Source organism: Eublepharis macularius, chromosome 1 (assembly GCF_028583425.1).
Source record: "Eublepharis macularius isolate TG4126 chromosome 1, MPM_Emac_v1.0, whole genome shotgun sequence".
Lineage (NCBI taxonomy): Eukaryota > Metazoa > Chordata > Lepidosauria > Squamata > Eublepharidae > Eublepharis > Eublepharis macularius.
Window position 1 is genome coordinate 65,991,769 of NC_072790.1, and position 15,852 is coordinate 66,007,620.

General features: G+C 40.2%; 1 protein-coding gene across 2 annotated transcripts in view; it reads right to left on the reverse strand.

Moving 5' to 3' along the window:
* The window catches only part of KHDRBS2 (KH RNA binding domain containing, signal transduction associated 2), a 551,370-nt gene that overhangs the window by 431,864 nt on the left and 103,654 nt on the right, over positions 1-15,852 (reverse strand). For both annotated transcript variants that reach the window (XM_055000857.1, XM_055000848.1), the window contains exon 2: positions 10,393-10,520. In XM_055000857.1, the coding sequence (XP_054856832.1) occupies positions 10,393-10,520 (128 nt within the window). The remainder of the gene's footprint in view (positions 1-10,392; positions 10,521-15,852) is intronic.

Here is a 15,852-nt window from a genome sequence, read left to right on the forward strand (position 1 = left end):
CAAAGGATGTGCCTTGGACTGGTTTAAACCATTTCTCATGAATGGACTCAAAGGATTACCATTGGAGATCAGCTGTCTCCAGAATGAGAATTATCTTGTGGAGTTCTGCAGGGCACAATCCTATCTCCCGTGTTATTCAACCTCTATATAAAGCCTTTAGGAGAACTCATTCGCAGCTATAGAGCAGGATGTCATCAAAATACCAATGACACCCAACTTTATTTCTCATTATCAGGGCTTTTTTCTGGGAAAAGAGGTGGTGGAACTCTCAAGAGGGAAATGAGGGAGAAACACATGGGATTCTTTGAAATAATATTATCTGAGATCCATAATAAATTCAACCGATGTGATCTTTCTATGAAGAACTTCATATGTGCTCTGCTATATACAGTTGGTCTATTGGTTCTCCCACAGCATGTTAGGCAATCTGGTAGCAGAAGGAATGCAGGTACTATTTATTCATTTGGAACCCCATGGACTGCTGCAGCTGCTAGCTGCTAGGGAAAGACTTTTCTCTCAGCACCAGCAGTGGGGACACAAGCGCAAATCACTGCCTAGAATTCCCCATTGGCTTCTGCGATTTGTAGTTTACACCTAACAAACAAGGCAAGGGGAGCTCTTGTCACACCTCCTCCCACGTTTGACACAGTAACACAGATTTTGCTGGGGGAGGGAGGGGAAAGAGGTTCTGGAACTCCGTTCCACCATGTTCCCACTGAAAAAAGCCCTGCTCATTATCCATGTCCCCACAGGATGCAGTAGAATTCTTGGATTGCTGCCTGACAGCTGTGGTCAAATGGCTGAAAATGAACAAATTGAAATTGAACCTGGACAAGATGAAATGATGCTTGTTGAGATGGCAGAGATCTTGAAGTACATTGTACTCCCATTTTTGACAGAGTTCGTCTGACCCTTGCAGACTCAGTTAAGAGCCTAGCAGTTATACTGGATCCAGTGCTATTACTAGAAAAGCAAGCTAAGGCAGCCACAAAAAATACTTTCTACAACCTTAATCTAGTTTAGAAGATGTCTTCCTACCTCGACATGGCCAGTCTGGCTGCCTAGATCTATGCTATGGTAACATCAAGACTTGACTATTGTAATGCACTATACACAGTTAACTAGGAGACTCCAGAGAGACATTGTACAAAACAATGTGGCTCAGCTGTTCTCAGGAATGTGCAGGAGCATGAATATTATACTTATCCTGCAGTCACTGCATTGGCTACTTATCAGTTACCATGCTCATTTCAAGGTATTAGCTCTCACATACAAGGCTTTTCACGGCTTTGGTCTGGCATACCTACGTGACTGCCTCCCTCTCTATGTCCCGTCATGGCAGCTTCACTCATCTGAACAGGGTCTCCTGCAGGTGCCACTCTGCACATGGGTGAAATCAACAGCTGCCCATACACATGCATTCTCTATGGTTGTCCCTGTCCTACGGAAAAGCCTGCCTGAGGATGTCAGGAGAGCCTCCAGTCTCCTGGCCTTCTGCAAAAAAATGCAAAACTGAATTCATAGAATCGTAGAATCATAGGGTTGGAAGGGATCTCCATGGTCATCTAGTCCAACTCCCTGCAAGTGCAAGAAATTCACAACTACCCCACCCCCAATGGCTTCTGTTCCATGCCCAGAAGATGGCAAAACACCTCCAGGATCCCTAGCCAAATTGGCTTGGGAAAATTGCTTCCTGAATTATCCAGAAGGGTTTTTTACACAGATAGGAGGGCTGTATTGTAGGGAGATGATCTCAAAGAGATGCTTCACTAACAAGTTAGGGACCGTAGACTTCTCCATTATGTTGCCATACGTACTATCTATTGTTTTAAGTATGTGTTTTATGCACTACATGTTGCTTTAAGACCGTACTGGGTATTTCTATGTTGTTAATGTCAGTCCTAGAATTGCTTATGCTCTGCTTCAGCATTTCTTCAACTTTCTATTGGATTTTTGCTAAAGTTATGTCTTTGTAAACTTGCATTCATTTATCCTATGGCAGTATTTATTGAAATGCCCTTGATACTGTCTATACTAATCTCACTCTGCGTAATCTGCCTTGAGTCTCAGTGAGAAAGGTAGACTGTATAAATGACAAAAATAAATAATAAATATGCATTGTGCTGAGTTTATGTATTTTATTTTGGTTTGCACCCTATTCATGTCTATATGCTGATTATATGTTCTTAGATAGCATATGCTTTATTTTAAGTAAAGAGAGGGGTTTTTGTTTGTGTTTGTTTGTTTGCTCATCTCCATTTTGACAGCGTGACCCTGGATTAGAGAGAATGGCAACAAACAGTTAAAATAATTTGGTTTGTAATTCTGTCTCCTGGGAAGCCACTGGACTGAATTATATTTGACTTTATTAGGCTCCTCTTATGGCACATGTTAATGGTCTTTTAGAAAACTTTCCTGCAAAGATTTGCTAAGCAGATTCTCCCCCACTCTTTTCATTTTAACGGAATTATGATTAATTGACCAGAACTTCAGCTAGATTTACAGATGAAAACAAATTCTAGAATCTGCACAATTTAGCCAAGGCCTCATTTAATTCTTAGCAACAGAAATGCAGAAGAAAATACTTGCAAATGCCCCTCTGCTTAGCTGCCTTGAACTCTGACAGCAGGACTTCTCTTTCCTCGGCACAGCCCATCTCCCAGTGCCAACTCTATGATGTTACCTCTGCCTATTTTTCTCTTCACACAGACTCACTTAAAAATGCTCCTGAGCTCACAAAGCATTCTGGATGCATTTCCAGGGGGTGATAAACGTGCCAGCAACTGCTGTGAAAGCAGGACAGAGAACTGTCAGGCTCAGAGAGCTGTCTAAAAGAGAAGAGATGATGAAAAAAAATTAGCACCATCTCTAGCTGAGTTCACCTGAGTCGACAGAACAAGGGCAGGAAAATCCAGCCTTCCACTCAGATCCAGCAGGGCTCACAGCCTGGGAGAGATGTTAATCCTACCAAGTTGTGAAATTAAAAATAAGAAGAAGAGATACAAAATGTCACACCTTAGACTAAACAGGATTTAACATTTCTTATTTGAAACTTTGGCTAAAAGAGAAACCATAGTGTAAAAAAAGAAAATCACCATTCCCCCCATCCTTGCTGTGCTGTTTGCCAGACTTCTTCAGCTTGTTTGCTTTAAAAAATAGCGTTTAGGCGAAAGCAAAACAAAGAATACATTATTTTTTGTGACCTTTCACAAATGATATTTCTATCTATAGCATGTTGACATATCCCATGACAAATAAAACAAAAGCCAGGCCTTCATTCCCTCACCTGCAAAGTGGTTGGGATTCATTTTAGGGATGTGCACCAAAAAAAAATCCAGGAAATCCAGATCCAGGTTTCGGGGATCCCCAAATCCCAAAAATATCCAAAAATCCTGAAACCTGGGAAAGATTCTCTGATCTGATTAAGACAGATCATTAATCCTGGATTTATTTGGCCATTATTCCCTATGGGGAAAATATCTAGGGGCTATCTGGGGGCCTGAGGGGTGTTTTTCAAGCAAAATCTACCAAATTTCAAGGAACCTATTCTTAACTGTCCTCTAAAGGCCATTCACATTTTAGGAAGATTGGATCCTGGAGTCAAATTCACTGAGCCCCTTAAGAACGTGACTCAGCTCAGCTTCTTCCCCCAATCGATGCTTGGGTATGTAGGTCTTATGCCAGCCAAATTGGCCCCAAAACTGCCGCAGAGATTATAGCCGACCCGTCGCAAGGTGGGACCTCAAGGATCGGGGGGAGACTCGTTGTGTAGAGCCCCCCCTCGTCCGAGATCTAGCTCACCCTAGGGTCTTGAGCGTTCTTTGCCTGCTCCCCGCCTGAGAGCAGTCGGCCGCGGGCTATTTTCACCCCGCCGGCCGGTTAAAACGGCAGTCCGGTCAGCTCCGCAAGTGGAGCTGCGTTAGACCTCCATGGATCCCAAACAGGAAGTCCAAACAGGAAGTATATTACTTTTTGGAGGAAAAAGTATTTTCTTTTGTCTGTCCTCAATCTACTGTTCCTCAACTTCACCTTTGTCATGATTTAAAGAAGTGCTATATGTATTGCATTAATTACAGTTCTATTTGTAGCCACAATTGGAAGATTTATTGCTTTTTACAGGCAACTGAGCACAAAGATTTTTGTGTTGTCATGGAGAGGGGGATCTCTTTTTGAAATTCACTTTTTGTAGATATAGCCATTGATTCCTTTGATTCTCTCTTTTCTTTTTTAAAAGCAGGATTTCTTTCATTTTTCTTTAATTGCACTTCGAAGAGAAATCAACACACCATTTGTAACTTCTTGCAATTGTTTTACATTATATAGCCCAGGATGGTGCTCTAGCAGGAGACTAGGAAAGCTTGGGAAGACATTGCCTGCCTCTGACAATCTACAGAGTAAAATTCTGAAATTTTACAGAACCTCCCATCCTGCCCCTCCTCTTCAAATTTCTTTTAGATCAAAATATAATTGATTAGAAACAATCCAAATTCTTAAAAGAGGGAAAGGGTTATTGTACTTCAGGGAGAAACTGGGTAAAGAGGAATTAAGATAATTTTTCTTAAATGCTAAAAGATTTCTATGTACTAAGTAGCAAAAAAATGGTTTGTTAGCTTGAGACAAACAGAGGTAGAGTTAAATTACTGACTTAGAGAGCAATCTTTAAGAGGCATATTTAGAAATATGACGCATGGTATTCAATGGGACTTATTCCCAGGAAAGTGTTCTTAGGATTGCAGCTTTACGCTCATATTTATTGCCTTGTTTCTTCAAATCTGAGTTCGGCTTAGCAGCCAAATCTACTTGCTCTTTAAATAACAATTCATTTCCACTTTTAACCGGAAGAAAATACCAAATCCTTCCAAAAGACCTTCTTGTACACCCCCACCCTTAAAAGTACCAATTCATCACCACATCACTAATTAAATGAGGTTGTGGAATTGAGTAGTACTCCGTTCTTAAGAGAACCACATATCAAGTAGCAGCAAATTCTTAACACTGCTCAAATTGACAAAATGTTTCCTAATGTACATTTCTCATTAATATGAAACCTCATTAAAGTAAATGAAAGTTAATTTAAGAACACAATGGTACCTTATTTGAAGAAATGACTTCATTCATCTGCAAAATATATTCTCACTCATAACATTCTTTCCATTAAAGAGTGTTCTGAACAATTAGAATATCAGCAAATAGGACTGTATCTTTATAAAAGCCTATTAAACTGTTGTTATGAATTACCATATTTAACAGTAGTATCCCAAAAACTCTTTTACATCTAGGTAATTTTAAAGAACCATATCTAAGGGAGCATTGTAAAAGCAGTGAGGTGGTCACAGTTCATATAACCTTCAGGACTCATGAATAGTTTAAGGACCGTCCAAGCAGACATTAGAAAACCATCAATGAGTGCAGCATGAAGGGAGCGAGTTGCATATATTTCCTGAAGGAAGGGTGTGCCTCTTTCCTGCCCTGGGCCCACTGCACCCCTCTTGTTTGGAGGCCCTCATAAAATCTTTAGTGACACTGGGTAAGAAATGGCCCTCTTTCTGCTTAAGAATGATTCCCATGACATCTTTTTATACCCTTGGCTCAGCATTTTAGCGAATAACCAGAAGTGCAAGAAGCATGTTGATGAGGTGAGTTCCTTTTTTCTTGGCAACAAATGTGCTGCAGTTCTGGGAGGCAAACTATGCAAGTTGTACAGCTTATAAAGATCTAACCATAGCTATCAGTTGCACAGATCTGAGGTAGGCAACTGGCAGTCTGAGGGCTCACCATGGTTACTGAGGACTTCTCCAATAGGGCTCCCACTTCAGCTCCAGTCTCAAGGTCTTCCTGTATTTTTCACATTGGCTGTTTCCTCCCATGTAAAGGCTGAAGGATCAGCAAAGCTGAGTCAAGACATAGGAGCAGGGCTCTTTAAACCCCTTCTTCCCAGTTTGCTGCTACTTTCCTCGTATGAATTAAGACACATGAACTGACAGCAAGCAGTGAGGTTATTACTAATGAGTAGAGATGGGCATGAACAGAAAAAAAATAACATGATGTTTGTTGTTCATTGCCATCCATGAACAGGGACTCATGAACAACCACGAACATGGCCCTGGTCATGAATATGTTCGTGGTTGGCTGTTCATGGAAGCCAGCAGGCTCTTCTCCAGCCATCATCCAAGTTTGGTCAAGATCCCTACTGCACCACTCCCAGAAACCTGACCTGAGCAGGCAGCAGGAAAGGTACCAATAATAAATAATAGCTTGGCCCCAGAGCCTGGCAGCAGTTCTGAAATGTGAAGGGATAGATCCCTATCCTACCACACACAAAGAAAATTCAAGCTCCAATGCACTCTCTCTATCAAAATGCCAACAGCAACTGTCCCTCTCCACTGTCTGCAAACTAAGCCAGAGCTGGGAGCTCCCCCTCCCCCCTGCTCTTTGCTCCCTTGTAACAAATTTGGAGCTCTGCACTTGAAAAGAAGACCTGCCTATCAAGCTAAATTAGGTTTAGATTGGGGTTTCCAGGGCAACAGCAGGAGTTCAGACAGCGTTCAGACAATCCCTGCCTAAGTTGCCAAGGGAATTGATTGCAGGTGCCAGACTGTCTGGCTTGACAAACAGCAACGAACAGCAATGACCACCTATTCGTTTAGAATGGGGCCTCACGAACAGCTTGTTCATGAACAGCAGACTGGGCAGTTCATGGCTTTTTCTTGTTCATATTGTTTTCATGCCCGTTTCTAATGAGGAACAAAGACTGTCTACCTACATATCTCAGCCCCACCAACCTCACAGGGTGTTTGTTGTGGGGATAATAATAACATAAGTTGCCATAAGTTGGAAGCAATTTGATGGTACATGACACATACAAAGCTAATATTGTTCACCCTTATTGATCCATATATTTATAAGCTAGATTTTTTCCCCAATTGGTTCCCAAAGCACCTTACATTGTGCTTCTTCTCTCCTCCATTTTATCCTTGCAACAACTGCCCTAGGAGATTAGGCTGAAAGAGAGTGGCTTGCCCAGGTGACCTCCCATGGCAGAGTAGAGATTTGAACTTGGGTCTCCCAGATCCTAGTCTGACACTCTAACCACTATACAATGGTGTCATTGTCCAACATTAAGAGTGAAACATAGGGGGGAGAGCAACACAAGCTGAAACTCCAGGGGTACATGGGTGCATCTGATCTCCCAGTTAAGCCTGTGCAGGTACAACCTTAGACATCAATAATACTAGATAATATTTCAAATAAAGATACAGCAGCCTAAGATACAGCAGGCAGTTTTCTATCTATGCATAGTTGTAGTGCCTTTTACCATTTGGATGATTACCCTCTATCAATTTCATATTCACAGTTCAGAAGGTAAATGCCAACTTGGAATCAATGCATCTCCTGTTTTAAAAAATACACACACACCTCTACCTCTCATTTGAGTCCATGGGCTTTTTTTACCTACTGTAATTTATTGCTATTGCTGATGAAAGAATAAAGTGAAAAGTGGCGAGTGTAATCAAAGCTAATAGTGGGGCCAAATACCATGTGACAATAAATCAGCAAGAAAAATTGTTCTAAGATAAATGGAGGTGTTTACCACATCAGTTTGAATACAGCCTGGTAAAACAACTATTTGTGTGAAATCCAAGGCTGTGAGGCGGGGGTGGGCGGAACAACAATATTCTTTAACTTCTAAAAAATACTACCCCCCCCCCTCAGTCTCTTTGTTATGTAGATGTATGTCGAGAAATTCAGTCTGGGGAATTTTGGAGACTTGCTCAAAATGCTACTGGTCTCTCATTTCAAGATAAATAGGTGGGAAGAAACCAGATTCTTATCTGAAAGGTACTGGGGCAAATCCTGCATAGATTTTTCAGAGAAAACAATAGGAGTCTTGCAGCACTTTAATAACTAGGAATGTTTTACCCTCATAAGATTTTGTGGACTAGAGGCCACTTTTTCAGATGCTCTGAGTGGATCTTCACTATGTAGTTTTAGTAAAGGAGGCAGGAAAAAAGAAACAGCAAGGTCAAGGTCCTTGTAATGAGGAAGGAATCCCAGGTTTTGCTCAGTTTACATTTCTAGTGAGAGAAAATTCCCAAATCCTGGTTGAACCTAGGAGGAGGGAGGTACTGTGAAATCTCAATGAATCTTAGCAAAACTCGGGACTTCCAATCATTTACTGGTGTTAAATAACAAAGCAGGAGTAGAGAATATTATCTATATTTTTCTAGATTAGATTTTTAAGTTTACATCATTACCTTTCACCCAGTACTTAGTGCATGCCATGGCCCTATTGGTTGGTTGGTCTTCATCTGCACTTCCTGGCCAGGAGACTAGGCATGGAACTCCAGCCTTCCCTTGCTCTTCTAGGGTGCTGTGCAGCCAATGCTCTACTAGGACAGCACTAGCCCATCTTTGTTTGGCCATCAGTGAAGATGGCCAGGCACGGACCATTCTGGCTATGGCACAGGCTGAACAGCCTACAAGGGGCCAGGGAAAAGGTGGCCAGTTTGACTGAATTCTTAAACAAGAGGTAGCCTGGCAGACACATGGTGGGGAGAAGTGAAAGCCAGGTGGTAGGGGACCAGAAAAATCTGTCCAGCCAATGACAGCTACTCTTTGCCCCAGGAACTTGCAGGTTACATGGGTGGGGAGACAATAGAAGGGAGGATGGAGCATCTCACTGGCTATTTAAAGAGAACCTAGAAGCAGGCCAAGGTTGTGAAGAGCTGGCCTTGCTTAGAGCATTGAAGAGCAGAGTTCAGTGGACAGGACAGGTAGTGCAACCACCTCCCCTCTCCTTGCCAAGGCTTAGAGTTCCTCTATTGGTCATACCAGTCATGACAGAGGCAGAGGGATCAAGCCATGGACCATGTATAGGAGATGTACCATAGGCCCTTTGACCTTGCTGTTTGTTTTCATATCTCTTAAATAAAATAACTGCCTGGTGAGAATGGACTCATTACATCTGAAGAAATACTCTGTACTGTAGTTAATGAAAGCTTATACTGGAATATATTTTTGTTAGCCTTTAAGGTACCACAGGACTACTGCTTATTTTTCTACAACAGACTACATTTTCTGAGGTTCCCCCCCGCAATTATTCTGAAAATCCTTGATAATCAGATTTTACTCATCTCTCTTCTTTCTTGTGCCTCGTGTTCACACTGCTGTGGAGTCCATATTTTCTGAATTTCTAATTTTAATTAGAAGAATTTCTAAAATTAATTCTGGAATTAGAGAGCGTGCACCTCAGATGATGCTAATTTTTTTTAAAGTTCATAATGCTTGGACATTTAATGAATCAAAGTTAATTTCCTGGAAAAAATATTGTACAGTTCAGAATGCAAACCAAATTATAATACATTCCTACTAACTGTAGCTCGCCGACAACTGCTAGAGTTACTGGCAAGGCTATATTAGGTTCTAATATTGAGGTTACTTCTCTTAATAGGCCACATATTGTGTGACTAGGCAGTTAAGATGGATGTAATTTGAATCTGCTTAGACATGAAACAACAGACTAAAAAGACATTGTAAATACTGTTACTGTTATCAGCTATTTTAACAGCAAATGTGGGCAATCCACCACACTTCGTTCCAAAGAATCTTTATTAAAAAGAATGAAATGTCAGCTAGACTAAGGCTGATTCCGCACACGTTGGATAATGCACTTTCAATGCACTTTATCAATCGTTTGAGGTGGATTTTTTTCCGCACACAAAAAAATCGGTTCCAAATGATCTATAAAGAGGATTGGAAGTGCATTATCCAACGTGTGCGGAATCACTCTAAGAGTTTGGTAAATTATCACCAACTGTTCTTATGGACAATGGCTTGGATCCAAAGCAGCATGAATAGGGTTGCGCTAGAGGAAGGCAACTTTCCTGCCTCCCCCCATCACTACAGCATTCTGTGGCCCCCAACATTGTGTGGATCATTGGACCTGAAAGGACATGGGGGGAACAAACTGACATTTTGTGAAAGGAGATGTTATTTGTCAGAACAGCACCTTAGTATTCAAGCCAAAGCAACCTCAACTCCCGTTGACTTAAATAGATCTGGACTCTCCCTAATGTGCTGGATCCAATGACTCCATTCTGTTAAGTGATAAGCCTAATTCCAACAGAAAAAATTGTCCTCCACCACAGCAAGACCGGCTTGTTTGTCTTATACAAGATGATCAGAAAGACTGCTCTAAAGCTTACTGAATAAAATGGATAAATTCAATGGACAAATGGATGAAGTCATCATGAATAAATGTTTAACTCCTTTTGCATAATATCCTGATTTAGTATTTTGAGCATCATATTTAATTATATTCATAAATCCAAGTATCTATTAAAATAACATAGTACACCTTATCAATTTATGTTAGAATATATATATATGTACCTTTGGATACTGTTTCACAGGAATCAATACCCTTTCAGACAGCTTTATATTTTTATTGCTGATGACATCAAGGTATTTTTTCTCTTCATCTTCCTTTTTCTCATCAGAACTCTGGAACTTTTCAATTTCTGGTAAGAGTGGGGAAAAAAAGAATACATAATTCAATTGCTGCTGGTCTATTTTACTGGATTATGTTCATATTTGGACATCATAATTTCACCATACAACACCATAAGAATATGTTTCACATCTTAAGCTACAGCAACTATTTGACTGAACCAGAATCTTTAATGTAATAATAATAAAACTTTATGATAGCATAAGCCAGCCTGAGCAGGTCTCTGGAGAGGAGGCATATGAAATTTCCACGTAAATAATGCCATTTTACATTGTGCAACATTTCTGTGCAACTGATGCAAGAATAATGTTAAAGATTGTGTAAATTTAATGGCATGTTATGTAACAGAAAATGGCATGATACTAAAGGCGTATTGGTTCAATTTATACAAGAAAGGAGTTGAAACATCTTGATTAGAGTGAAGGATGCTGAAACTGAGAGGTAGAAAGGCAGAAAGTATTGCCATCAGGCAAGGACATAATCTAGGCTCAAAATATTTATACTATGTCCAAACAATTCAGAGGTTTCATGAAAACTGTCTATCGCAGAGGCCAATAGTACAACCTATTATTTTAATCATGAGTAAAGATAATTCAGAGGCTATAAAAAGGTTGTTAGGCTAGATCCCAAAGTCTTTAATTCACCGTCTTCTTAGACCAATGTTCCTATCTTCACCTTCCAAAACTAACTTCTGATTAACAACTCCTTCCCAACTTTCTCAGTACCATGTTTCTATTGGCTAATTCAGAACACTCTGGGTAAATTTATCTCTGGGGTGAATTTCTGTGCTCTAACTGCTACATATGTCTATATAAAGTAATATATTAAGTTAGAGTTCTCAACACACATTTTGAGAAAAGGGCCATACAAAAAGAATTTGGCAGTCTTAGAAAGCTGCCTTCAATATCATTACAGGGTTTGCTCGCATGTGGTCATGAAACTTGGCTGAATTTAGGCTAAAATTGACCCACCTAAGTTTGTGCCCACATTGTTTGAATTCAAAAATTCCAGTTTATGACATGAGTTCTTCCCATCAAGATGAAACAGCAAATACCTCTAACTCAAATCTGCCCCCGACCATAATTATGAAAGCTAGTAAAAGTTGCTCAGGATTTAAAACAGCATCCACCAGTGTAAAAGATAGAAATGAAGAAGGAAAATATTTATTATTATAACAACCTGAAAACATCAAAAACATGAAAAGGGGCACCCTTCTACATCCTAGTGAATTCTTCAACATGAGGGATCACTTTGAAGTGAACCATCTGTTTGCAAAGCAGCAAGGGCAGAAAGTAGCAGCAGCCAGGCATCAGACCTGTACAGGAAGTGAGAGGAGAACTATCTTGTCCTCCTTATCCCCCTTTTCATGCATAGAGAATGCAGGTTTGTGCACAATACAATTCAGTTTCTTACAGGTGGAGGTGGTGAATTATTCTGCATCATTCTGGTTTAAAAAAAACTGAGAAAGAATGTTCATATATCTTATTTTGTAAAATAACTATCTACTGCTACTAATTAAAAACAGAGTTTATTATACTTCACTTTGCAATACTTGACATCTGTTAGAAAACGCACATCATGAATATGGCTTTTCCATTAAAAATAGTCATCCCCTAGCAGAAATTTCCCTTTGCTACACGGTGAAGCATGTCAAAACTCATCAAATAACAAATGTTCTTTTTGTCAGGCTATGCAGCCTAGTACAAAATAGAATACACCTTCCCAGGATGTCAGCATTTGCTTCCCCTTGGAAGAATGATGCCCACATTTGTCTAGCAGTCGATTTTCTAATTATTTGATTGGAGGCACTAAGAATGTCGATTACACTGTTCTTCAGAATCCTGTATCTCCATCATACAACGGATTGTCCTATCATCAGTGAAATACATTGTTTTGCATGTTTCTGTTTAACTAACTTATGAATCCATAGCCAAATGAATACATATACAGAAACCAGAGTTTTAGGGAATCTCTGTACTATACATTCTTATTGTCTTTATAATGGTTTCCCCCTAATAAGTCTGGCATGTGGAAAATTATTCATCTGAACTGGTTCTTTGGAGAAAAGTAAAATGTGATGGTTTCTAGATTTAATAAGGAAGTGAAGCTGGCTAGCCTATTCTGTCATTTCTAAATTAAAGTTTTAAAGAATCATAAAACAATAGCTGCATGGGTTATTCCATGATTCTGGCATACACGAGTGTCCTATCTTGCTGGACATTATTTACAAGACAGATTTGTATGTGCACATTGGGTGGTTTCACATACAATAATTTGTGCCCTGATAAAGAGATTATAGTACAGAATATACAAATTAACAGCAATGAACAGGCAGTAAGTAATACATTGTGAAAGTTATACCCATGTATTATTCACTACTTGTTCTTTTAAAATGGAGAGAGAAAAGGGAGTCTAATTCTGTTATAACATAAGTGATGAATAAAACCAATAAAGCTGAAATGTATTTTCTTCCAAAAATGTTCAAAAATTCCTTTGACAATTTTGAAAAATATTATCCAAATATTTTCTGAAAATTTGCCAATATTCTCCAGGTATCTGTATTTGCCACACAATGAAGCTTGATCACAGTACACAGTATCTGATAATTGACATTGATTTGGCAGCACAGGATAGCAGGCACGCAGTGATCTTTAGTAGCCAATAGATCAGACAGATGTAACAGTTTTTAATGTTCCTTACATCTAAAAAGAGAATGCTTTTTTCTCAGTATTTTTGCCAAGAGACTTCTGTTTGATTGCCATAGAACCTGCTTATGCTGCAAGTTTCTGGGAAATAGTTCAGGATGCAGACACAGTTCATGCGGGGCACTTTTGGACTGACTTACCATTGACTACTATGAAGTTACTGTCTCCTAAAACAGACCCAGTATTCCCCTGTAATTGGATATTGCAGAGGACAATCAGCAGTAGGAGGCCAGCTGTTGTTCACAGATATTCATGTGCTATTGCTGATATTTCTTGATGGAAGAACTTTGATAAACTTCCAAAAAATCCCAGAAGTTTGCAAAATACTTATATTTATATACGATATTTAATTGCATGTCATGCCAACCATCGAATAGTATTTAATATGAGACAATATTTGATACTTGACAGCATTAGCTAGATAACATGGAGTGATAAACACTGTCTGACAGTTAACAGTTTAACGGATTAAAAATCTGAAGACTGCCAAAATCAAAACACACTAGAGATGGCAGAAAACTTGATGTATTCAAATGCAGTAGTATTCCAATGTAAATAAATAAATAGAAAAAATTGGGGAATTCCCATGTATGCATTAAAATGCAAACTTGAATTCTGATGAGACATTATATGTTCAAAATTTGATCAGTGAAACTGAATTTTTAAAAAAATTTCGAATAATGTTCTCAGCTCTAAACGCATATATGTATTCTTTACAATTGACGGGGCATTCATATACTTTCTACTAAGGTGTCTCTGTCTGATAAAACTGTTAAATGAGAAACCTTCTTAATTGGCAAAAAAAAAAAGTCACACCCCTTCATCTACCTATAACCATCAGCTAGTCAGACGAAGGAATCTCTCTCTTTCTCTCTCTCTCTCTTTGTCTGTGTGTGTATGTATGACCAATAGGGGATAACTGATTCTCCCTTGCATCTCCTCCCCCAATATTTCCTCTTTCCTTCCCTGGCATCCCCCATATCATCTCTCCTTTTCCAGCATACTTCATTCCTTCTTTGCCACCAGCCAACCTATATTTTGCTCCTCCAGCTTTCTCACCTTCAGTCCTCTTGGCAGCTCCTCCCCAGGAAAAATTTGTACAAGTTGTGATGTGTTTGCTACCATCAGAGCCAGGGCCACTTGTGCTTTTGGAGCTTCTGGGGGCTGAGCTTCTGGTGGAATTGCAACATCGCTTCTGTTCACATAACTGAAAGTGATGCTACGTCTCATAGGGGATTGCTAGACTGTCCCCACAATGTGTGACATCACTTCCAGTTAAATCACCAGAAGTGATGATGGCTTAATTTTTCCTGCTGATGTACTGGGCAAGGTGCAGGAAGTTTCCTGCTATAGTGGGAGACCCGGTCCCCCTAGCTGTGCAGCAGCTGCTGCCCCCGAGGATAGGTTAATAAGCAGCTGCCACCACAGGGGCTGGGCCCAGTTGTGAGGTCACCACTGCTGGGCCAAGTGTTGTGGATAATGACTCTCTGGTGGTTGCAGAGGATATGAAACGGAACTTTTCCAGGGCTTTTGTTGACATCCAAGTTTCCTCCTTTCTCCCTGCCATGGCTTTGCTTTACAGAAATGCAGGCTTGGAAGTCTCAGCAACATTGTTATGGCTGCCTACCAACTTCCAAAATGGCCACTAAAAGGTCAGTTGACATTCTTTTCTGACTTCCGGCTTGGAATCCATGAAGGTCTAACGCAGCTCTAAGAGCTGAGCTGTCCAGGCTGCTGTTTTGGAGGCTAGAGGGGCGAGGATTTGCCCGTAGCCAACTGTTCTGGGGGTCCTACGCAACGGACTCCCTCTTGTCCCTTGAGGTCCCACCCGAAGAGAGGTTTTGCCAAGATCTCTGCAGCAGTCTTGGAGCCAATTCGGTTGGCATAAGACCCTCATACCCAAGCTTCATACAGTGACAAGGGGATTTGAAGTGAATTGAATATTGAAACAGTGATTACAACCCGAGAAAACGACTAAGAAGGTAAAGATTACTATCTCTTGAAACGGGACTGAGTACTTTAAGAAGCAAAGTATTAAAGTGATTTTAAAAACTGCCGCAGGTTGACTGTAACGAGGGGAAACTCCGGCAAGAAATTTTTTTTAAAAAGGACTATGTATAACGAAGTTAGCAGAGAAAGTTGATAATTGCTTACATGCCTGCGGGAAGGAAGAGATAGTGGACTGTGGGAAAGCCTCATCATCGTGAGAACTGCTGTGTGGGGCAGAGGAACAGGAAGTACGTCAGAACAATAGAGAAGCTGGAGAGAAGCGGCCCTTTCTATGAGACAGGAAGGAGAAGAACGCCATTTTGAAGAAGGGAAAGGTCGTGGCTTCAGCGGAAGAGGAAGTAGGCCATCTTGGATTGAAAGTAAAGTTGAAATAACCATAGAGAAAAGACGCCCGACATTTTGGACTGTGTAAAGGTGTTTTTTTAAGAAACAAATTAAATGCGGGACTTTTAAAAGTAAAAGGACACAAAGTTAAGCGCCACGGAGTTAAGGAAAAGAGCAGACTCGTGGGAGCGAGGTAAAGCCAGCCCCACGATGTCGAAAAAGGAGTGGCAAGCAGCAATTGAAAGTCTAGATTAAAAAGTTTCAGAAGGAAATAAAGACGTTAAAGATATGATACAGGTGATG